The sequence below is a fragment of the Gavia stellata genome, chromosome 30 (genome assembly GCF_030936135.1).
Source record: "Gavia stellata isolate bGavSte3 chromosome 30, bGavSte3.hap2, whole genome shotgun sequence".
NCBI classification, from domain to species: Eukaryota; Metazoa; Chordata; class Aves; order Gaviiformes; family Gaviidae; genus Gavia; species Gavia stellata.
Genome location: NC_082623.1, coordinates 5,652,510 through 5,676,859, shown reverse-complemented (window position 1 = coordinate 5,676,859; position 24,350 = coordinate 5,652,510). Strand labels below are relative to the sequence as shown.

Genomic DNA, 24,350 nt, shown 5'->3' with positions numbered 1-24,350 from the left:
GCCTGACCCCATGGCTGCCCGCTCTGAACACCTCCCGCCGTGCCTGTGCTTGCCAAGGAAACAGCCCCCAGACATTAAAAACCTCCGAGTCTCCCACGGGCGATGCCTCGCAGCCTCGGCTCCGTCGACTCACCAGGAGCCTGGGCCAGCGCTTACCCGACGTTACAGCTGTAGGTTATTGTCACCCCGAACAGGAGGTTGCTCGTGTAGTTAAAGTTGCCATTCGGGATGTCCGGTGGATTGCACGGCTTTGCTGGAAAGGCAAGTGATCGGCATTAGCTTTGTTTTATAGCGTGATAGTGAAATGCAGGCGACAGTGCTGTTCAGCGTCGTTACAGACTAATCGAACGTTTGTTTATCAGGCACTTAACTTCCCTTATGAGCAAGTACCAGTGCTTTCAGAAAAGATACATGATCCACATTAACTTCTGAGGAACTCTAAGTTAAAACACAAATAAAAAGCAAATACAAGCACAAATAAAGCTAAGGAGAAATAAGAAAAGCCAAGGTTTATACGCTTACTGAGAAAGGAAACTGATAAAGACCCCAGCGGGCTCAGGCAGAGGTCTGGGTCCATAGGGAAAGGAAAGAGTGCGAAGGGGAAGGGGCCGGGGAGGGACCCGCTGACGGCCCGAGGGCCCGTACAGGGGCCTTACCACGGGAACAACAGACTCCCACAGCCTTTGCCCCACTGCACCTTGCTGCTGTGCAAATATATCATAGCATTTACACTATATCACCAGATGGTAAAGTAATTAAAGAGGGCAGAGACCATCTCCCAGAGAGTAACGATTCTAAGCAGAAAGGGCAACCCCAGGCAGGCACGCAGGGTGAGCACTCATTCCCAACCGGCCTAAAAACAGTCCCCCGGGGAGCACCCTTCCCAACCGTGCTGAGCCGAGCGGGGTCTGGGGTGCAGCAGGGGACACACGCCCCCCATCCCCGGAGCCCACGACGGGGGGAACCCACCGGTGCAGAAGTCGGGGTTCGACGACCAGAGGGAGCTGGAGAGGCAGGTGACCATGGGGGACTCGCCCCTGGCCAGCGTGTACCCCGGGCGGCACTTGTATCTCAGCACGGTCCCCACGGCGTAGGACTCCTGCAGGGGCGCGGGGGGCTCCGCAAAGGCAAACCTCGGCGGCTGCGGGCACTGACCTGCGGACGGGGGGGATGATGGCGGGGGGCTCGCCTCCGCCCTTCCCCACGCAGCCACAGCCCCATCCCCACGCTGCCCAGACCCCCTTTCCCATGCGGGTCTTGTCCCGCAGAGTCCCAGCCCCACGGAGCCCATCCCCAGCCCCATCCCCACACAGCCCCAGCCCCATCCCCAGCCCCGCGCAGCCCCATCCCCACACAGCCCCAGCCCCACGGAGCCCCATCCCCACAGAGCCCCAGCCCCAGCCCCATCCCCGCGCAGCCCCAGCCCCACACAGCCCCAGCCCCACGGAGCCCATCCCCTGCCCCATCCCCACACAGCCCCATCCCCACGGAGCCCCAGCCCCATCCTCATCCCCGCGCAGCTCCAGCCCCATCCCCATCCCCACGCAGCCCCATAGCCCCGCGCAGCCCCAGCCCCAGGGAGCCCCAGCCCCAGCCCCGTGCAGCCCCATCCCCACGGAGCCCATCCCCAGCCCCATCCCCACGGAGCCCCATCCCCACGGAGCCCCAGCCCGAGCCCCATCCTCATCCCCACGGAGCCCCAGCCCCATAGCCCCGCGCAGCCCCTCTCCCCCGCGGCCCGCTCACCCCAGGCGCCGGGCAGCGCCAGCAGCACAGCGCAGAACCAGCGCAGCGCCATGACCGCTTCCGGGCCGACCTGGCGGGGCAGCGCAGGCGCGCAGGGACGGCCCCCTGCGGGGCGGGCGGGCAGCGGGCGCTCCGCGGGCTCAGCCGCGGCGCGGCGCGGGGGGTTCTCCCGGCTGCTGAGGGGCTCCGGCTCCGCGGGGGCTCCCGCTTCCTCCTCTGTCGGGTGCGAGGTGACGCCGCGCAACACCCGAGCAGCGGCAGAGCGGCGGCGGGCGCGGGGCTCAGGGCTCGGTCCCCTCTCCTGCCTGGGCGGCGCGCGGGAGGGGGTCACCTAAGCGCTGCGTCACCCAGCGCGCAACCTGCGCGGTTCGCCCTAAGCCACGCTGTCAAAGCCCGGCAGTGTCGGCCTGGCGAGGGGCGCTGCTGCCGGGTCGCTCCAGCCCGTCGCCCGCCCCTCGGTCCTGCAGCCGAGGGCAGCCCCGGGCCAGCGCGGGCGCGGGCCGGTCTGGGAGAGCGGCTGTCCTGCTGCCGCGCCCGGGCCGCGCCATGGCCACGGCCTCTCTTCGCTGCACCCCTCCCTCTGCGTCAGCAAGGCGAGGCTTGGGGCGTGCCGGGGGCACCCCGGAACAGCCCCCGCGGCCTCCAGCCCCGCGGCCGAAGGGACGAGCGGAAGGGGACAGCGAGGGACGGCAGCGGGGGCGCGGGGCCGCTCAGGCGGCCGTTGGCTCTCCCTCCTCAAAGCAGGACCGGGAGGGCACCCGTCCCCGCGAGCCCACCCGTCCCCGCGAGCCCACCCGTCCCCGCGAGCCCACGGGCGTGCTGCGGCCCAGTTCGAGGGGAAACGCAATAGCAGAAGGGGATGACTGCGCGGCACCTTTCTGTCCTGCCTCTGGCACTGCCTCTCTTGCCACACCGCCGATAAACAATCTCTCGGCAAATACCAATAAAGCAGAAAGGCAATTTTTACAGCTTCTCTATTATCGCTGCTAATTTTGTCCCCATCTCAACACAAACCAAGGAGCCCCAGCCAGCGACCACCCAGCGGGTAGTTTAATCCTCTGAAGGCCGTGCTGGAGCTGCAGCCCGGGGCTTTTGGGTAGAGAGTATGACGGGTGCAGGAATACTCAGGGTCGGCGAGGGAGGGTCATACCTGGAGAGGAGCGCGCACCTTCCCCGCTCCCACCCTGGTACTGCCCGGGGTGGAAACGGGCTCCGCTCCAGCAGCGGTGCCTTGCCTCCGTCATCGCAGTTCCCAGGAAAGGCCGGGCATGTTGCTGCCAACAGCAGCGCAACACGTCAGCGGCAATTATTTGAGCAGCAGCAGCAATTATCTGAGCAGCGGCAATTATCTGAGCAGCTGATGACATCCGGCAAACAATGAGACTGCAAAACTGTTTAAAGTGTTCTACAAGGTTTGGTAAGTAAATAGATAAAAAAACCCACCCAAGCCAGGATACTAGCATTGCTTATTTTATATTCCTTTTATTTACAAAACAGTTTTACTATAAACACTGTCATTTTCGCACTCGTATCTGCACACTAGTAAATGAACCTCAGTAAAAAAGTAGTTTAAAAAACACGAGTTAATCTTGCAAGGATGTGCAAAGAGGGTGTCTACTACGCAATTATTTTCCTAGTAGAAAGAAACATTTAGTGAATTTTAAAAGCTTCACTCTAAGAGCTGCAAAAATAGCTTTTTCATACTAAAGCAAACAAAAAAGTAGGCATTAAACCGGAGCTGAATTTGAAGTATGTTCGATTTTCCTTCTTCTTTACAAAGGAATTCTTGAGCGTGAAGTCAGACACTTGACGTCAGGTTGCCTTATTGCACTTCGAACTTCACCCCTGACAATGTCAGGAGTTAGTGTAGCGACTCGCCCTCCTCCCCGACCAGCCTCGTGCCGCTAAGGATGCCACAGCCGGCAGCGTTTACCCTGCGACAGGCAAACGAGCAGTTAATGAGGGTTAGGGGCTTTGGGGGCAATGACCTTTGCAGCCTCTGGGTTGTGGCCCCTTGGCCCCCGTGACCCGAAGGGCGTTTCGGGTGCCCCCGCACAGGTCCCTACCGTCGGGTGTTTGGCGCCGGGGCTGGCACAGGTGTGCATGGGTGGGCGCCGAGCAGACGGGGCAGACGTGGCAGCCGGGCATGCGGAGGAGGACGAGGTGAGCCGGGGTCCCCTCCCCGGCCAGGGGACACACGGGCCTGCCTGCCGTGTCGCTGTGGACAAGGGAGAGGTGCAGCCGGTGGGCGCAGGAAGGGCAGACGGGACCCCGCGGGCTGTGGAGAGAGAGCCAAGGGTGAGCCCCGATGGGTCCGTGCCGGGAACTGCTCCTCGCCAAGCCACGCCGCACAGGCTCCCGTCCCCAGGAAAGCAGTTTCCTTAACTATTTCAAAGGTACTAACTTTTTTTTAACTCAAACAAGTAGCAATTCACGAGTGCAGAACTGAAATGGCTCTTCCAGGGTTAGGGCTAGTAGCAAGGAACAGCATGAAATAAATGACTGGTAAAAAGAAGATCATACTTACAAAGGTAAGGCAGGCGGATGCACACCTCAAACCATGTTTATTTTAACCAAGTATTTATTTGAACTTGCCTCTGTCAAAGACAACTCTGTTACGGAAGCTTTGTGGTCCTGAGAGAGTACAAGACTCGCACGGGCAGGTGTCAAAAAATAAACTGAGCACGCAACATCACCCGGTCGCTGCTCTGCCCCAAACAAACTAACCATGCCTAGAGCTGGAAAAAGCCCTCGGCAGCGACGTGAACAGAAGGCCCACGCTGCAGGGGCTCTTACAGCACTCAGGCTCTTCGCTGCTTAACGAAAACCAAAGCTCCATCACAGGCCAAAGAAGACACGAGGCCGAGCCAAGCTGAGGAGCGCACCCGATGCGGAGACGCCCAAGGAAACCACACAAGCGTTGTCCACATAAACCTCACACCGGTTTCACCTCTCTCTGCTTGCAGGCAGGCACCACGCTTTTACCCTGATACCGAGCTATAAGCAAGCAGAACCAACATTTACACACCCCCATCATTTTTTTACTTGAAGTTAAGCAGTTTAACTCTCAGTTTTGGGGATGCTCGGCACATACCGCGGTGCCCGCTGCTGAGAGGAGCCGCCTGCACCGGCCGCACCGCACTCACCCCTCGTCCAGCCGACGGGGCCCCCCCGGCCACTCCCCGGGCACCGCAGGACGGCTTTCGCACTGGCCGAGGTGGGCGCGCAGCCAGTTCTCGCAGACGGGGCAGACGTGATGGTTGCTGTGGAGAAGCACCGTTGAGGACATGCGTTGAGTCTCTCTAGGGAGACTCAAAAAGTCACCCGTGAAGTTGGGCACCTCCAGCCTCCCTGGTACTGAAGCACCGTCCCAAGCAGGATAAAAACCTGCCTCCGGCTGCAGACCCAACAGGGAATTAGCTCTATCACAAACCTCCCTCGCTTTGCTAAAACGTATGAGATGCTTCTGTGTCTCTTCTGAATCCATACTTCATAAATCCATACTCTCCTTATAGCCAGACCCTCCGTTCCCAACCTCACCTCATCAAACCTGCAAACCCAGTTACGCTTCAGTTCAGTGTTTCACGGAGCAGGGGGGAGCAGAGCGGGCAGCTCCATATCGGCCCCGCACGCCGAGCACTGCGGGAAGTGTCCGGGCGTTGCAGCGTACAGTGCAACTGCCAGAGAGCCACACAAGTAAGGAAATAGGAGAAACACGTGCACGTGCTGAATGCCTTTTAAAAGCACTGAAAGAACAAAGCGCAAAAATTGCCCAGAGCGCTTTTGTTTTAGGGGGAAAAAAGCAGAGAGATTAGTGTTTTAAAAGTAATTAAATGCTGTAATACTCAGCACGGTATCCAGGCAGGAAAGAGGTGAGAATAAACAAGGAGGTGCAGAATACCCTTATTTTCTACTCGCATACAGTTCTACTCGACTCTGAAGTGATTTTTATTCAAGCCCACCATAGCGCCTGTGTATTTTTACGTGGAAGACAGAAGACAGACCTTTCGTGGTCCGTGGGCTGCTCTCCCTCGCTCTGCTCCAGAACAGCTTCTCCTGCGCCCTCACCCCTCAGCCCATGTGCAGCTTTGGCAGGAGAGCTGAACACAAAGAAAAGAGAGAGAAGACAACCTGAATCCACCTGAGCGCATGGCTTTCCGAGAACGACTACCGCCCTACGGAACCACTTCTTTCGAAACAGCAAATACTTTCTACTGCTAAAACTGGATTTAGAGAAACCAAAGGAATTCACACTGCCAGACCCGCTCTATCCGTGTATAGACGCCTTCTTCCCCGCAAGAAATGCCCCTTTCCCCCTTTTGCTTTACGTGGACCCGTCCGTGCAAGGGGAGCCGGAGCAAGCGCCCGGTCAGCCGCGGTACCTTGTGTCTGCTGGGCTTTGGCTCTCCCCACTGCCGAAGCTGGGGACCGAGTAGGTGCGCGGTATGCCGGGCTGGGCGCTCAGCCAGCCCTCGCAGGCAGCACAGCTGCGGTGCGCGGGCTCGGTGCGGGGGGCCAGGGCAGCGTGCAGCCGCTCTTCGCAGGTGGGACACACGTGGCAGCTCGTCGTGTGGCTGTGGATGAGAGAGACGGGGGGAATCCCTCCTGCCGAGCCCCGAGAGCAGCCGGCGAACACCAAACCCTCCCGTGAAGCAGCCGGCGCCTCTTTGGCGACCAGCGTGTTCATCGCAGTTGGCATTTTAGAGTCAAAAAAACTGCATAAAGATGCGCCGTACGGGTGTGGTCAGGCACGGCAAGGTTTGTAGCCAGAAATAACACCGGTGAGATGCGCGGGTGTAGTCGGAAGAGTGGCACAAGCTTTTGGGAGACCAACAAACAAACCTACCAAAAATAGGAATGCCACGGCACGGGCTGCTTCTCGTCATCCGTTATCTTTGGGTGCACCAGTGAATCCCTTCCCTTCGTCTTGTGCTTTTGTAAACGCATATTATAAGAGCTGAAGAGACAGAAAGGAGAAAATTCATAGACTAAAAAGCAACTTAGCAACATGGAAAGTACTAACCATGCAAACATCACTCAGAGCTTGAAAGGAAATACCCTGTTATCCTTGGGGAAAGTTATGATTGACGAGGGGCAGCTTAGGCTCACTTACTGATTTTTATTGTCTTTCCATCTCATGATGATCCCAGCTAGAAATCCAAGGGCTACTGGGGGAACTAACAAACAAAGAAGCAAAAAAAATTTAAAAATAAACAACAAATTTGGTATGTAATTTAAGTGAAGTACTGCAGTTGGGAAGAAGACCGGCAGCAAAGCTCTCTGCGCTGGGGCTGCCTGCCACGACCCAGGGGCTCCCCCCAGCCGGAATAATGCAAACCCCTCGTGCGCCTCCAAACACAGCACGGAAAATGCTGCTAAGCGTGGTGCCATGCTGATCTCCTTACGGGTGGGACACTCCTTTAGTGCTTTTATAGACAGCCTCCTGTTCCTTTTGTATTTTAAACATACTCACCATCCCTTTCGCAACAAGGATGTTCCAAGCTTCACTAATCTCTTATCTTTCAATGTCTGCCAAGGCCTTTTAAAGCAACTTTATCAATTAAAGAGTGACAGGACGTACAGTTTTTGGTTGGCTTCTTACACTGGCTTCTTTCATTTCCTCCTCAGCTGATGCAATGCTTTATACTCAGACACAGTTGCTTGCAATGCTGCTGCGTTACCCAACAGCAGAGAAACTCCTGCATCCTGACCAGAGACACTCGCTACGAAGGGGGGTGAAACGAGTAAACCAAAACCACCGACTCCAGGTATTTCACAGCAAATAACAGCTTTGGGTTAGGAAAGTATATTTTTAATTTTAAACTACTTACCAATGCAACTAGGGATGAGGATACTTGCTGGAGGAGAGAAGAATGAGAATGGTGTTAAAAAAACGAAGCCAACAATGCTGATAACTAAACAGGGCAGTTCCTTAATCTATGCCCACAGAACTTTATTATTCAAACCCAGACAACCATAGCACTGCTGAGAAGACAAAACGCTGTAAACCAATCTGTCATTAACTGCTACACACATCGTTATGCTCTTCTTGAGTCCCTCACCCCACCTCCCTCCACTGACGGAGCTGAGGTCAGTAGCTCCAGGCCACCTCCACCCTCAGCAACGTCCAAATGCAGCCAAGATAACGTCAGTGGTTTCCACTGAGATGCTCGGCTGCACAGAGGGAGGTTCAAGCATCAAAAATCCTGCCCCGCATCATGTCAGCTAAGGAGTCACTCAGCTGGGAGCAGAGAGAAAAAGGGATTAGACCAGGGAATAAGCCTGTGTGAACCCCTTAGAAACTGGAAGACAGACCCACCAAAAGAAATGAGGAAGGCACAATGAGAGCAGAAATCCAACAGCCCGTGGAGTCACAGGCGCCCAACGTGGGAGCAATTATAGCAATTAAAATGACCCTGAGGCAGAAAGCCTCTCCTGAACTCTTACCCAGCCAGTAAGGATTCTCTGCTATCCTCTCTTCCAAGGGTTCAGTTTGGTTTGCTGCTGCTGCAGTGCTAACTATAGAGAGAAGAAAAGAAAGGAAACCCCCCCAAAATTATATTTTAGATAATTCTCCATTTATACATAATATATAAAATACTTCAGTGAGGGGTAAATGTAGCATGGGCAGGTGGCCTCCAACCTGTGCATCTGTGGCTACGATAGCGAGAGCTGTGGAAGAGTCACGCAGGGACCTCTCGGTGACACTACAAGCCTTATGGATAGAGGGGACTCTGCTCTCCCACCCGGCTTTATTGCCTGGGTGTTGCTGGACAGTAGATACAAGTCCATTTCGAGGTTTAGTCCATCAGCTTTGCAGTTACTGATACACTTCACACATTGTTTATTAAAATTCTGCCTGTCCCTCTTGAAGGGAAAGCCGTAAAACTGCGTACGACTGTGCTGCCGTTGTTCAGCAGAGCCTGGCACTGTGCAAAGCACAGACCTGCTATCTGTCTCTGCTCTACGCAGATGCTGCTCCCCTGGCAACAAGCCCTGCGGGAACGCCTGTCCATGCTGGGGTCCTCCCCTTTCTGAGAAGGGAATTAGGACTAACTGACTGCACAGCAAGAAAAACTGCTCGAGAACAGGACGATTATCCAGCAACGCTCACCCCTGCATTCGGGAGGAGACCCGCTCCAGACGCCATCAATGCTGTTCTCCGTTGTACAGCGAAGAGTTTCATTTCCTACGAGCTGGAGCCCAGGGTCACACGTGTACACCACGACTGAGTTGTACGCTAACTCCTCCATACTGTTGCCGTTGTGCTTCCCATTGGGAATAGCTGGAGGCGGAGGACAAGAAATAGCTGGGAGAGAAAAAGAAAAGCGTTCAGGAGGTGACCCCTGGGATGCTCTTCTCCACGACGTGAAGAGAGGAAAACCCCAGGGCCGCTTGCACGCAGGCTTGCGTTGCGCCAGTCGCAGGAACGGGGGCTGAAACGGGGGCACTGGCCACCCTCTCGGCAGGCAGTTCCTTTTAGGTGCCCCCCAGCCCGCCGCCCTGCGTACAGGGGCAGCGGCAGCCTGCAGAGACACCGAGGCCCCCGGGCTGCTCTTCACGTCAGCCTGGCACGCGCAGAAGGCGCTACCGGCTGGTGCCCACGTTCATCACGGCAGCTGTCACCCTCCCAGAGATACTCACCGGACATCATTTAGTAAAATCAACACACGATTCAGTATTTCGGAGTTGGAATACTCGGTATTTCCAGTCAAGCGCTGGACAACTTCACTTACCCTGACAAGCTGGAAGTTGACTCCAGGCAACTTCAGCTCCCCTTAGGGAACACCAGACGAGAGGTGACACTCCCTTTAACGTGTACCTGCAGGGGTAAAAGGCACACCAAGAAATCCCTTTGTGACACCAACCAAGAACGTGTCACCCCAGAGAGGTGCCGAGGGCTCGACAGGCAGAGCCCCTTGTCCCAGCTCGCACACCAGTGACTCTGGCCAGGTGACTGGGATGCAGTGGGCAGCTGGCTTCACACTCACCCGGGGTTACAAACTACATCTGCTTTTGCACCGAACAGATAATCATTTGTAATAACTTTGCCATGTTCTGGATTTGCTGGAATACCACAAGATTTCCCTAAAAAAGAGTAAGGTTATCCTTAGGATGCTACGAGGATGGGGAAAAAAACCCACAGACCTACTTTTCATGACAGTATGGCAGTGTCAAACCAGGCACCCGATGGTATTTCATGCCAAACCTCATTAAAAAAAGGCAATCCTAAAATACAAATCAGAGGCGGCACTCGGAACACAGCGCTGTGGATGCTGCTGTGGGAGGATGGAGAAAATGAAACGACGGGGAGACACTCACTCTGACACAGCTCGGGAACTCCGGACCACGTTAAATTGTCAAGACAAGTGCTGGTGGGGAGCTGGTCTGTGGTATTCTCATAGCCTGGGCGACAAACGTACTTCACCGTGATATTCACAGCATAAAAATTCTGCGTTTCATCTTCTTGTGATAGCCTAGCGAAACGCACACGTGGCGGGCTGGGACAGCTACCTAGGGACAAGGAAGACAGCCAAAGCGTACAGTTACAAAGCAAAAGCAACAATATTTTGCATTCAACTGTATAAACATTAATCCAAGAGGTAATACACAAGCCTCCCTAAGAATATGGATACCACAAATATTTTTAAGAAGGGGATTGGTAATTGTGTAATTCAAAAATATCCCTAGATGACTATTCAATGGAAAAAGATTTTAAATGTTGAAATTTGCTCTCTTTCAATCATTCACAAGTGCAGTTCTTACCTGCCTTGCCAATTCCACCGGTGAAGCGTTTGAGGTGGCGAAGTGCAGCCAGCTCTCACTGCGGAGGTTTGCAAATCCCCAATGCCAAACCTTCCCCCTTAGTTAACTCCTGCGTCAGCAGTGCCAGCGCTTCGCCGCTGCAGCTCTGCCCCTCTTCCCTGTGCTTCCCAAGCTATAGATCTATTTTGTTAATGCACAAGCGCCAGCACACGGCTCCCACGGACCAAGCAGAGGTGGGAAGAAGGGGCAGTAAGAGATTACCTGACAAGCAACTTCATCGCATGTTGCTTCAGCTGAGGAAACCCTTGAAACAGCGATTGCTAAAGCCGTAAACGTTTTCACAAGCAGCGCACGTCTCTAAGCAACTCGTTTCAGAGAAAGTGAAATACTTACGGCCACAAAACTCCAGGAGGTTGGACCACTGGGAGTTTGCAAGGCACTGTATCGTATCGGAGAGCAAGGGGCGTTTAACGTAACCTGTAAGGCACCTGTACCGTACTTTGGAGCCGACTGTGAAGCTTTCCCGATGTTTCATGTCGTCCGGGGGCTCCGCGTGGCTTAGATTTGGCAACGGCCCACAGTCACCTGGAGCAAAACACAGCCGGGTTTAGTGGGGCTTCTACTAAAGCCCCTCGAGTGGGGCACAGCACAAATGCACACGCGCGTACGAGTCCGCAGGAGAGCAGGGCACACGCACCCACCACACGTGCACACGCGACACCCCCCCGACACGCACAGACACGCAGAGCGGAGCACGCGTGGGGCACGGGGAGCGCAGGCCCCCCCCCCCCCCGCGGGCTCACCCCACGCCGCGGGCAGCAGCGGCAGCAGCAGCGGCAGCAGCGCGGGCAGGAGCGAGCGGCGGCGCCCGGAGCCCATCGCTGCCGCGGGGCGCCCGCAGCGGGAGCGGGGCCGGAGCGGGGCCGGAGCGGGGCCGGAGCGGGGGGGGCGGGCAGGCGAGCGCGGCCCGGCCCCGGCCCCGCCCGGGGGGTGCAGCCGGGGGCTCCCTGCCTCCGCCGCGGCCCCCGCAGGGCGGGGGGAGCGGGGCCACTCCCGGAGCCGCAGGGAGAGGGAGGGTTTGCTCAAGGGCACGCGTGGGAGCTGCTGCCACGCGCGGGCGGGGCGAGGCGGCGGCTGCAGGCAGCACCCGGGGCTATGGGCGCTTTTCCCATGGGAGCCTCACCTGCGGCTGGAAGCACACGGGTCTGCTCCCAGAGGCACGCCTGGCGCCCAGAGGAAGGCAGCGGGGCTCTCCAGGCACCCACTGCCTCAGCCGCCCCTTCACGGCGTTTCTCCGCACCTTCCAGTAAAGACACACCTCTCTCCAGAGCTATCGCGTCCCGAAGGAAAAGAAAACACCCAAAAAGGGCAACACGTGGGTCTTGCCGGCTCCAGCTGTGAACCCTGCAGATGCCCCGAAGCCGGGAGGGGTAGAGGAGGTCCCGTTCATCCCCCAGCATCGGCTCTGCTGCGTGCAGGGGGGAGAGCTGCATCCTCATCCGTGCCTCCGGCCCTCTCCCGCAGCGTCCGGCCCAAGGAGCCCAGCCCAGCGCGGGGGCACCAGCCCCCCAAACAGTCTCCAAACCTGCCCATCCCTAGGAAGAGACCTCCGTGAAGAGAGGTTTTTCTGCAAGAAGAGAGGTTTTGAGGGCTTTCCGCCAGCCCAAGGGGTGCACGGGAGACCGGAGAGCTGTAAAAGCCCCGCTTTGAAGCTGCTAATTGGGCTGCTTCTGTTAACACCTATGCACAAATCAACCCAGCGGAGATACCAGCATCTCCACTCTCACTCTCCCAGTTAGACACAAAACTCTTCGACCAAGGCGCTGCGCTGCCCGCAGAGGCTGAGGGACGTCCTCGGGCCCCGCCGGGCACCGGAGCGGTTTGCCTCCGCTCCGTGCCTGCGTGGGAAAGTGGAGCCGCTCTGGGATCCCGGCCCACAGTGTGGGCTTGCGGGAAGAGCCAAAGGAAAGGCGAGGGGCACATGTCACCTCACCCCGAGGAAAGGGCAGCCCGCAGCAGCCTGCCGGCCCCTTCCTGCCTCCCTCTGCTTTTGTTATCCAGGAAACAGTGATGTCTCCACTGGGAAGCTCAAAGTTATCTTTTTTACTTTTTCTTTGTTTTTTTTTCCCCACTTTATTTCTCTTTCCGACACAACTTAAGCTTCAAGCATATATAAAAGAAGCATTTGCAATGAGGCCAAGAGGTGTTTTCTTAAGGGAGGAGTCAAGCAGCCTGGATAACATATTCCTTTAAAATACTTGTGAACAGGTTGAAAAACTATGTGGAGATGTCTTGGCCACGTATTTTTACAGGTCACTGGTCAGCTGAGGTCTGAATTGGGATGGTGGCTGCACAGTGCAAAAGGAAGTTGCTAACAGGAAAAAAAATTGCTTTAAATGCTGGGGAATTCTCTTGTAATAGTTTACAGCAGTGACCTCAGTGTGGGATGGTGAGATGTTGAGAAGTATTTGGCAAAGGCATCTTGTAACGTCAAGTATCCTCAGGGAGTGGCGCGGTTCGTGTGTACATCAGAAGAACCAGCTGCTGTAGTTTCAACTCAGTGAAATCCCCTTGCGAACAGAGTCCAGATTAACCCCTTGAACCAGGCTGCTTTCCTACCTGGGGCCACGCAGGAGACATCTGTACCTGCCGAGACCTTCAGGCTCAGACCAGCCCCTCCCTCCACGCCTCTGCCACCCATATTTGCTGTCCCGTTTTGCCCCAGTATCCGACTGAGCACCCAAACCTCCCAGGCAGGAGCTGGCCCAGATAGCGGGTCTGCACCTGCTCAGCTGCAGCCGCCGAGGGCGACTTGCTTTATCTTGCTCCAACATCCCTTCCCCGTGCTGCAGAAATCAGGCCGAGCAGATGGCAACGGCAGAACTGAAAGCACGTACAGAGGGGAGCCTGAGCCGTGCTGCTCTACGCACCATCGCTGCCAGGCTTGGAGTGAAACTGCATGAGGTTTCCAGTAAAACCAGCCAGCAAAACCGGGGGTTGAGCTGCTGGAGTTGCTCTTGGCTTTCCACGGAAACCCGCCCATGGCTCCCTGCCTGCTCCCGCGTGCTCCTGGCATCCCCGCGCGGGGCGGCAGCCTGGGACATCGCCCACAGCTCCCACAGCCTTTCTGGGACTGACCCCTGGGCTCTGCCCGGGCGGAGCGGCGCAGCCGCAGCAGAGGGGCTGCAGAGCTCGGGACCGGGATGGCTAAATAGGAGTAAGGGCAGGTACGCATCGCTCCAGCTTTCTTTTTCAGACTGCGTACTAGAAACACTCACATTCTCAAACGTTACTGCATGGATTTTCTTTCTTTCTTTTCTTCTTTCCTTTTTTTTTTTTTATAAACCAAGTTAAACTTGCATAGGAGAGCATTTAGAAAGTAAGTAAGAGTGCTGATGAAGAACTGATTGAACAGCAAATCTGACCATTATCAAGATACCTCTAAAAGCTGATACCTCCTGAAAAGAGCATAAACCAAAAAGGGAACAGGAGGCAGTTGAATTCACAGGCTATCCTTTATAAACAATTACCATTTATTACTGAATGTAAATAAAAACCCAGAAAGGCACCTAAATATAAGGCAACGAGCGCTCTGTATAGGACAAAAACTGTAAGCAGCCAACAACATAAACGTGACATTTCCAGTTTCTCTGCTGCAGTATGACAACACCGGAGCGTATATTTAGCGGTTACTTCCCCCCTGCCTGCGCGCAGTCGATGTGCTCAGAGCCTGCAGCGATACGGAGCTGCCTTCTTCCATCTGGAAAGCAGAAGTAGCTCCTTTACAACACGAGATGAGTAGATACACAAGCCACTCGTGGCTGTTATCTTTCACGTAGTCTGAACAGGAATATAAACTGCAAAGAACTTCCGTCTTATACAAAAAAAAGCTTTTGGTAAAGAAAGTGCTTGAAGTACTGAAGTTACAAAGATCAACATTCAGTTTAGTGTGTGAAGTACTGTAATTTCCTAAAAGAAATGAGCTCATAACTTTGCAAGACGGGGAAGTCAGTATTTTGCTTTCAGCACAACCCTGCTGGCAGCTCGCACGGGTGTATCTGCAACCGTGCTGCAGCCAGAAATTCCTGGTAAGTTAAGGGAGCAGCTCAGCCCAGCAGAGAGGTTTGGGTCTTTCACAGCCTGTCCTGTGAGTCTGTATTTACGGTGATTGTTGTGGCAGCGGGCCGGCGTTGCTAGCGAGCAAGGAAACGCGCGGTTGTGGAACCACCGAGTCGAACGGGTTGTGACAAAACCGAGCTCCGTCAGAAATTCTGCAGAAGGCCTGAGGGATTCCTGAGACACTGCGGTTTCCCACCCCCAGCCTGAAAAAAGGCTGGTTAGATCAGGAGAGAATGATAACTGGATTCGGGATGTTAGGAGGAAATTGCTGAAAGAGAGAAGAACTCGGATGGGAGAAGCAACTATGCGAAACATCCAACTCTTGCGTAAGTAATTCTCAATCAATTTCTTGGAACGTTAAAACATGATCACAAGTAAAAACATACATTTTGCACATGTAGATGGGACAGACCTGGTCTAGCTTATTCTTTGTTTCAGAGCAAAGTGTAAGAGTCCTAACAGGTACGACCGTTGCATGGGGCACTTTAGAAACAGAGCACGGCGAAGGGTTTGCATGCTTTATGCTTACGGGGCTATTTTTGTTCAAAAAGATAACAATATATTTAGACAGGTGGGATCCCATTTAACTGCGTGTCTTGTCTACACCCGCAGTGAGATGGCAGGAAGAGCAGCACCTGCCAGTTGTCTTTGCAATCACGCAAGGAAAGTGCAAATGCGTCCTCGCAGGGTTTCTTCCACGGGGGTCCCTTTGTCACGGTGCCACCGGAGGAGAGCAGACCTGTCACAACTGAGTGGCTTCAAAGCTACAGGTAAGTCTTTCCGTGCACTTGCCATCGTGCTTCCAACGGGCCGTATTTGCAGCCTGGGGGAAGGAAATGTTCACATGAAGATTAGCCCGGCTGTAGTTTCAAGGAGAGTTAAGCTTTCTGCCCAGGTCTGTACAAACCCACCCGGTTTGGGGGTGAGTTTTAGCACTGCCCTTTAGAACGGCTCAAACCAATTCCTCCTACCAACACTAGAGGCTGTTTCCAGGCATTGTTCCATTTTCCCCCATCTTATCCTTGCTCCAGCCTTCTGGCTGATTTTACAGGCCCCGTGTTTTGGGGCAGGAGAGCCAAGCTCCTGGAGTGCAACGCAAAGCGCCGTTTCTCACACTCGAGAGCGTGCGTCAAGCTGCTGCTCTGACACGATCTCCTGAAGAAGTGTCAAGGATGACAAAAGAGCAAAAAAAGAAAAACCGACGGGAAGAGATTTTGAAAATTAGTCTTCATTCTAAGTTACATAAGAGAGCAAAGTAGAAACTTTTAGGCAAAAATAAAGGACCAAGTTTTCCCCTTTCCTTCCATGTTGTATGATCTAGGATGATCTAGCCTTCATTTGTTCCTACCGGGGGCCCAACATCACTGACCTTCATCGCCTTTAAGGCCTACAAAGCCCTTCTTGGAGCCCCTTTCATACGCTGACACCGCTGCAACGTCTTTCCCGCAGACACTTCCACAAGCGCCCAACCATGCAGCCCCGTTACCCTGCCTTTAACCCCGCAAGTGGGATTCTTTGATTCCTTGTTTAACAGTCCAGACAAATACCTTGGGGTTTTGGTCCCAGCCGTCAGCCTGGCGATGCTAGCAGGTTGGAACAAGCCCCACCTTTGAGAAACGATGCAGGAATGGGGAAAATCCCCCCTGGCCACGCTGCACCTGCACAGGGACATTTCTGGACCTGGACTTAACCACCAGCCTCATCACATTTGTGTAACAGCCCCGGGCTGTGCGGGTTCACACGCAAAATCCACCACAACAGGGGTGACAGATTTTCTGGTTTTGACCCAAGAGACACGGCTCAGGGATGGGCAAGTTCAGCTTGACCCTGACACCAGAGAAACGCTTTTCCTCCAGTCTCCAGTTGGACCCTCCGGTGGGTGTTTTCTCTTTATTACTTACGATTACATGCATATAGTTCCCACCCAGACACCGTTTCCAACACAGCTGACACTCACCTTTTTTATGGGTAAAATAATCCTTTGCAACGGATGGGGAACCTGTTGTAGCAGCACTTCTGCCACGTCCGGCTTCTCCTGGCTGCCCACGACCTCGCTGGTGTGGAACAAGGTTAGTGTTAGTGCATCACCTCTCGCTGCCGCAACAAGGACAGAAGCCCCAGCACTCTTAAGGCTACGTGGTACAAAGTTATCTCTTGCTTTTCAATATGGCAAAAAATGAGTTAAAATCTGTAATAATGCGAGGGCAAGGAAACAATTGGTAAATGAAAATATGTTTTATACAAAGCAAAGCTTCTTTAAGAGGAGGATGTCAGTGCAGCCAAACCTGAGCTTTGAACCAGATGCCCAACCAGCAAAAAATATAAATTATACAGAGAAAAATTATAGAAGAAAAGAACATGACAAAAAAATCACTCACTTCCACAAAATGATGCAACTTTAGACCATTTTAAATTTTCAAAGCAGCCGGCTTGGGGGAGGATGCCAGAGATGCCCATGTACTTTGGAAGACACGCGGATCCTTGGCTGGTGCCAGGAGAATAGTAGTTTGGGGTTTTGTACAAAGGAACAACAAATCTGAATGCTGAGGTAGCACAGCTCCTCGACACTGAAGAGAAACACGGGAAAAAATGAAAACTCCAGGTATAGGGCTGGGAGTAACCAGGGAGTCCCACTGATGAGTTCGTTGGAGTTCAGGGAGCCTCTGGGACTGACCTGGTGTCCTGGAGAAAGAGGAAGAACGGGAGAAGGAGATGGTGTTCTGGAGTGACTTTTTATAAAGGCTGAGCTTCATTTCCCGTGTGACAGCCTTCTTAGGCGGCTGGATGCCATTTCCACGGGAACCTGAAAGAACAGAAATCACGGTGTGAAATTTATCGGATAGCTTTTTCCTAGGAATGTGATAAAGGAGCAAATTAAGTTGGGAAACGTGGGGCCTGAGTGAAGGTAGAATCATTTCAACTCACGTTGGGGAGGAGGGCTCCTTTCCATTTCTTTTGCTCCAGGTTTGACAGATGTGCTTTTCTCTAGGGTACAAAGAGTAAGTATTGCTAGGAGCACTGCGCCTTTCTTGCACAGACCTTTCATTACTTACTCACTTTAGCAGCTCTGCATTTTTTCTCTTTAAAATTGACATGTCCTGTACTAAACAATCACAATATTTTAAGCTGGTGCATACTAAATACTGAACTCATAATAAATACTAAACTCTGATGAAACCACCTTTGCATTCAGGCACAGCTCCGCTCCAGACTCCGTTTGTTTTGTCCGTAGTCGTACAACGGATGCTGACGTTTCCAATGAGCTGGAAGCCAGAGTCACAGCTGTAAGTCACAGTTGAGTTATAAGCAAATTTTTCTACACCTTCGCCATCATGCTTTCCGTTGCTGATTTGGGGAGGTGAAGAGCAGGTGATTACTGCAGGAAAGAAGGTCAACGTGAGTATTGCGAAAAGCTTCAGTAATAATGAAAATGCAAAACATTTCTTGAGTCCACCTAAGATTCTTAAAGACAATAAACCAGCACTGCCTTCTGTCTCCATTATCTCTCTTTTGTTTCTGAAGTGTTTCTGTTGTCTCATCTTTCTCCCTCTCACTCCAAGGGTCAAAAAAATAAACAGGCAATTTGCCATGCCCTGGCTTGTGATTCCTCGAAATCTCATCCCACCACCTTCACCGCAACCTTAAGTCATGAGAAAATATGTTGAGCTTGTGGGAACAAAACTGCTGAGATACAGTGTCAGCAGGAAAATGGGTATTTCTCAGCTGCAGTGTTGGTGACAGGTCTGCCACGTAATATCAACAAAAACAAGGTACGAGGACAGGTTTAGACTAGACGTTAGTATGCAGGATCTACTGGAGTTAAGTCAAAAGTAAAGTTGGATTAATCTTACATTCGCAAGTTGGACGTTTACTCCATTCAACATCGCTTCCTTTAAGCTGACACTGGATGAAGTGACTCCCGTCTAATTTGTACCTAAGTGAAAATACACAGGAAAAGAAAAATTTGTGTAACTAACCAGAAACTGAGAACAACTTTTTTCCCCTGTACGGATGTGATCATGAGTGTAGAAAAGGCCGTTTTAAAGCAAGCAGACGTGCAGATACACACTGGTGAACAGGGAGCTCCTTCGCCTCGCTCTCTGCCAGGATCCTTGTTAATCTATTTTTAGGCGATTCTCTCCTTTGACTCACTGCAGAGCGCACCTTCCGTTGCAAGGATGGGAGAAGTCGTAACTGGCAGCTAGCACAGCACGCCGTGAATGCCAGACAGCGCTGAGGTTAGATGTGGATTCCCACACGGATGCATCAGGCTCAGATTTGCTGAATCGGGGACTATTTCTCCCTGCCTGTTTCCTGTCGGAGAACAGTGCTGGGATTCAGGCTGCTGGCATCCAGCGCCTTTCCCACGCCGCTGTCACCCACCAGGACGAGGTGAGGAGGTGAGGAGCTCCCTCCTGACCACGTGCAGCATCTCCAAAGGCTGCGGCTCAGCCCCGGGCTGCTGCTCCGCTTCGCGTGGCACTGCACTACCAAGGTCGGTTAGCTGGGTCTGCTGAAACCCTCAGCGCTGCGGCGGAGGGCAGGGCACCCAGCCTGCGTCAGTGTCACCTCCTCCCTAGGACGTTGCTTTTGGGTTGTGAGGGTGTAGCTGTTTTGCTAGAGTTTGGCCGGAAAAGCAAACCACAGCAGTCTGCTGGCATACCGGCTCAGCTGGTCTCTGCAAATACTCAAATGCGCCCACTACCTACAGCAGGGACCATGAGGGGCAAAAGGATCCACGTTTCATTAAAGTGGCTTTTGGGTTGGCTTGCTGGAAGCTAATACATCTTGTTCTGACAGCGCCGACACCTTCCCCAGTCTCTGAATTACATCTTCCTGTTCAAAAAAATTCATCATTTGGACATGATTGATACTATCTGATCTTGCCTAGATGGATAACGTTATCCCTCCACCCTGATGTGTATTCCCAAAGATTAGCTGAACCCCAGAAGGGTGGGACATGCTGTCATTTCCCCAAAGTCCATCCTAAGGGAATATATCTGGAGAAAAAAAAAAGCTCTGTTACATTCAAAGTAGCTGCAAAGACAGAACAAGCCAGGTGAAGCCAGCTAGCTCCTGCAAGGGAGGGAGCAATACTAGCTGGAGTTTTAAGAACTTAATTTTTCAAGTCAGTCTACTGCATATGGGCCCTGATTGAAAGCAGGCAGAAAGCGTGAGTCAGCCCACTGAGTGATGGAAAGTGTGCTTCACTGCAGTTTTCTAGCTGAACATCACTGAATTTTGAAAATTCAAACCTAACCCCTTTTTATTCAATATATCTCAAATATGTTAAATTGATGTATTTTAAGTAACCTGTTCTGAAGTCTGTAGTTATAAAGCGACGGTACAACCAGCTCTGTTGGGGTAGATATCCTGGGGCAGTTAAATTTCCTCTGGATAACACTTGAAGGAAAAGGCAGCCATAAATTCAGACCCCAGTCCCTTCCCTCCAGCTGTGTCTTATTCCTTCCCAGCCCAAAGCTGTAATTCAAGTGGGAAAAGCAGTCCCACGCTCTGCACTCAGAGCAGCACTGTGGGAGCGGTATCTTGTGAAACAGCAGCCCAGCCCGTGTCCACAAGTTCATTGCACTGGACCGGAGTTTGTATTCCGGCATCAGCATCGGTGTGCGGGAGCTCGGGGCACTGCCCCGCGACTCACCCGTCTTCGCAGAACACGTTCACTCTTGCACCGAACTGCACGTCCGTGAGGGCGACCATCCTGCCACCGGGCAGTGCTCCCGGGTCGCCGCAGGATCTCCCTGCCGGAGAACGAGGCCGGTGTTAGTGGTAACAGGCAGCGATGGAGAAATAAAAAAGGCTGAATAAGGGACAGACTGAGAGGGTTATACCCAAAGGTACCAAAACGTTCTACTTCGCACGCGTCACAGCCGAGCTGGCAGGAGCCAGAATCAGCTGCAGGTGAAGGTGTGGATCCCCGTAAGGGCTCCACGCTCACAGCGGTCAGCATCTCGTGGGAGGACAGAGGAGAGTATTTGCAGAGATATTTCCATCTCAGTAGATTGGCAGTAAGTTACTCAACTGTGAAAAATGTATTGCTGCCGCATCATCAGTCTTAATATTATATGGATTTCATCAGGAAATATGCTTTGTCTTCCTTTTGAAGTTCAGCGCTAGAATTGCAAATTGGCATTTGTCCTGTGCGTATGCCGTGTCCAGATGCGAACATATTTACTGACATGAAAATCAAAACAGATCTGTTCATGCCAGCAGAGAAAAAAGAAAGAACACCATTGATACTCCTACTGTTCAGTCCTAAATATTAATGTCAAGGAATATCCACCTAATTTTGTATTAAGCATGTAGCTGTTGGGATGATAACGACCCAGCTGCCTTTCAGCACGTGGGTTGGGAGCAGCTACCTGACCTGCTCCCAACTCCACGGCTGCTTTTCGGCAAGCAGAGCGGAGCAGAGATACTCACTCCTGCACAGCTCAGCAGCTTCCGACCACGTCAGGTTTTCAAGGCAAGTGCTGGTGGGGGAACTTTCCGAGGTGTTCTCGTAGCCGGGGCGGCAGACGTAGCTCACGTTGGTCCCAACAGGAAAGAAATTAATCCTCTCATCCACCTTGGACAGGGCAGCAAACCGCAACCGTGTCGGGGCAGCACAGCTCCCTGGCAGTCAAGGAAAGCGGGGCTGAAAGAGCTGCCCGCCGGGAGGCACACAAAATAAACCTTGGAACTACAGAAATGCTCTCGCTACGGGGCTTTGGGAAAGCTCCTCGCGTTCACAGCAGGTTACTTCTCTTTTCATACCAGACTGCTGCTCTGCTGAGTGCATCTTTTGCAAAGTGCAGGTGAAGATGGGTTAACTGCACGGGCAAAGCTGTTAGTGGGATATCGCAGCCACGTGCATGTGGCATGCCGCAGCCACCTGCACGGCCTCTGCCAGTCGGGGCTCGGGGGATGCACGAGCATCCTGGGCTCCAGCCACCGTCCAACTGGCCCCCGCGATGACAGGCATGGATCCTGTGCCCATCAGCAGCTCTGACGACCAGCAGCCAAGGGAAGCGGGTTTGTAGCTTGCCGGAACGGGTGGTGTCATTGCAGAGCAGCTGCTGGAAGGGGCAGAAATTTTAAGCCAAGCAAGAGATAGGGGAGGGAGCTGTGTTTCCGAGAAAGGAGGTATTTACGGCCGCAGGGCTCGGGCAGTTTTGACCAGCGCGCGCCGGGCAGGCACTCCATCATGTCCGACCTCCCGGGGATTTTGATGGCGCCTTCGATGCAGGTGTATGTCACCCTGGATCCAACGGGGAAGCTGCTGGCGTGCTCGTTGTCGGACGGTCTGGAGTAGGTCATGCGAGGCGGGGGCCCACAGTCACCTGCGGCAGGAGAAGACCTCCTCGGGTGACGACCGCATTCCCTGGTCCCTTCCCCAGCTCCAGCTAGCATCCCAGGCGGGTGGCTGGGCTGGCCCAGGCTTCCCCTCTGGGCAAAGGCACCGGGCAGGGCTGCATGCCTGACAGCATCAAGGAATGGGTCCCCAGGCTTAGGGGTGGTGGCATCAGCCCCCCAGCACCTGAGCAGCAAGATGGGCTCTGGGCAGGTCTCGCTGGTCCTCCCCCACACATCCCACATCCCCATACTCACCGTGAGCCACAGGCATGCCTAGGAACCCCAGCAAGGCCAGGAGCAGCACGGGGCGGCCAGACCCCCATGTCCCGGCGGGTGCCCCGCAGCTCAGGGTGCCGGGGTGCTTCCCCCGTCCTGGTTCTCCAGTCTTCATTGCAGCAATTTCTGTGCTCCTCTGTCGAGCACTGTTGGCTCCAAGGGGCTGTTTCTGAAGCTGGGAGGAGATGCAGCACAGTGGACTCAGCCAAGCCTCTGGAGCAGTGGAAGCCTTTCCAGAACACCCATGGAGCTAAACGCTCCGGCAGGGACATGGAGAGCAGCCATGGGTGGGGGACAACTGTCATCACAGGCTCGGGTAAAGCTTCCTGGTCCTCCTGCCTCACCATAAGGGATGGGGGAATAACTCAACCCTTTTATTTGACCTGAGACTGGCAGTGAGCATTGACTAGCACAGTTTTACCAAAACCAAATGCTACCAGAACAGAAAAGACCCCCACCCAGCCCCAAGCTGTACCCAGGGTAGGAAAATGCCTACTTAGTCATTTGCTGGCAGGTAACGCAGCACTGATCGTTCATAAGCAGACTTAGTGAAACAAAAAATAAAAGCATTATCCTTTTTGTTTGTTAATTTTTTTTCTTGATTGCCTGACTCATTTGTAATTAGGAGCAGGTGTGAGTGAATACATCTGCGCACTGACTAACACTCTGAAATATCCCGTCGGACATTAGTCAAGACTACTCAAACACACTCTTAGATACACGTGGGACGTAACACCCAGTTCTTATTCGTGCTTACAGGTTTCGAGCCTTGCACAGGGAGATAAGACCCTTTCTGTTTGCAGTCCCAGATGAGCTCAACGCGGAGGAGAGCGAGGTGTCACAGCAGGAGGGTGCAGCCCTGCTCTCCTCGTGGCACAGGGAGAACCGAAGTGGCTCTGGGAGTGCCTCTCATTGCAGATCTCCTCACCAGGACGTGGTGAAGCACAGGTTGCGTTATCAAAGCATCCTTCTGTGTAAAGATGGGAGACCCCATCTCTTCCCCGGGTGCTGTGCTCTAGGCTCTAGTAACATTCAAAGCAACTCTAATAACTCATAAAAGCATGCATCTGGCAATGATATACCACTGCAAATTGCTTGTGCAGCAGGTGAGTGCTCCCCCTTCTCCCACTGAGCCCAGGTAGCAGCACGCTGCTGTGCTGCATGCTGCCCTTGGCCCCGTGGCTGCCCGCTGCGGCTGCCCGCCGTGCCGTGCCCGCTGCAGCTCCCCAAGCACTCCAAGGACCACCCCTGCTGCCAGGGCTCGGCTCTCAATGAGAACAACCATTGGACCACACTGGAAATCTGCCTGTTACAGCCAGCGTGACAGATGACAAGACACCCATGGTTACACCTGCATCTTTATTATAATCCTGAAGGGAAGGAGTAATTGCTGCATCACAGAGCTACACAAACCGATCATCGTTTACTAAGTAATATGAACAATCTTCGCTGTCTGATTCTCTACACTTAAACTTACAACATCTTTTCTTAGCATTTGCTCAAGGGAAATAGGGACATGGAAGATGACACCACCACAGATACCTGTCGAGTACAGTGCTGGGCCAGGAACCTGTTGCCTGTTTTAAATCCAGTGATAAGGGAATAGAAGCCTTTACAAATGCACTTCTTATACATAACTGCCTTTAACTAGATGACTAGAAATCACGAGCTAGATTAAAGGAAATCACGTAGTTAAACGCTCACTTCACTACTGTTTCTAAATAGAAGTATGCTAATGCTGTGACAGGCTGAGCTCGGTACAGGCAGAGGGTGTGGCATTGCGCAAACCACCCGCTGGAAGATTACACCAGAAGCACCTTCACAGAGCCAGTCTCTCATCTCAGCTACATGTTTCCTTCTGTGGACTTCAGTCCCCCTTCTCTCAGCTTAGCACAGTTTATGCAGTGACTCAAAGAAGCTCAATTTAATTTCTTACTATGCTTCCTAAAATAAAATGTGAAGAAATGCTGTTTTTCAATAGCAAATCAAGCTTGCCAGACCTAAGGAAAAGAGCAAAAACCCCTCTATGCTCTAGCACCTAGCATGGCAAAAGCAGCTTCCCATACATTGGTTATTATTTCTCCGGGTAT

General features: G+C 53.3%; 1 protein-coding gene across 1 annotated transcript in view; it reads right to left on the bottom strand.

Annotated features, from left to right (window-relative positions):
* Positions 1 to 24,350, bottom strand: part of CR1 (complement C3b/C4b receptor 1 (Knops blood group)) — a 73,188-nt gene that overhangs the window by 33,130 nt on the left and 15,708 nt on the right. The window contains exons 17-38 of the mRNA XM_059831040.1: positions 21,783 to 21,971; positions 21,073 to 21,264; positions 20,291 to 20,390; positions 18,483 to 18,565; positions 17,870 to 18,007; positions 17,306 to 17,434; positions 10,906 to 11,097; positions 10,069 to 10,260; positions 9,738 to 9,813; positions 9,483 to 9,568; positions 8,861 to 9,055; positions 8,194 to 8,265; positions 7,578 to 7,604; positions 6,860 to 6,923; positions 6,593 to 6,703; positions 6,129 to 6,320; positions 5,751 to 5,846; positions 4,893 to 5,009; positions 3,813 to 4,024; positions 1,747 to 1,962; positions 970 to 1,155; positions 157 to 253 (exon numbers count right to left, since the gene is read on the bottom strand). Coding sequence (XP_059687023.1) covers positions 157 to 253; positions 970 to 1,155; positions 1,747 to 1,962; positions 3,813 to 4,024; positions 4,893 to 5,009; positions 5,751 to 5,846; positions 6,129 to 6,320; positions 6,593 to 6,703; positions 6,860 to 6,923; positions 7,578 to 7,604; positions 8,194 to 8,265; positions 8,861 to 9,055; positions 9,483 to 9,568; positions 9,738 to 9,813; positions 10,069 to 10,260; positions 10,906 to 11,097; positions 17,306 to 17,434; positions 17,870 to 18,007; positions 18,483 to 18,565; positions 20,291 to 20,390; positions 21,073 to 21,264; positions 21,783 to 21,971 — 2,962 coding nt within the window. The remainder of the gene's footprint in view (positions 1 to 156; positions 254 to 969; positions 1,156 to 1,746; positions 1,963 to 3,812; positions 4,025 to 4,892; positions 5,010 to 5,750; positions 5,847 to 6,128; positions 6,321 to 6,592; positions 6,704 to 6,859; positions 6,924 to 7,577; positions 7,605 to 8,193; positions 8,266 to 8,860; positions 9,056 to 9,482; positions 9,569 to 9,737; positions 9,814 to 10,068; positions 10,261 to 10,905; positions 11,098 to 17,305; positions 17,435 to 17,869; positions 18,008 to 18,482; positions 18,566 to 20,290; positions 20,391 to 21,072; positions 21,265 to 21,782; positions 21,972 to 24,350) is intronic.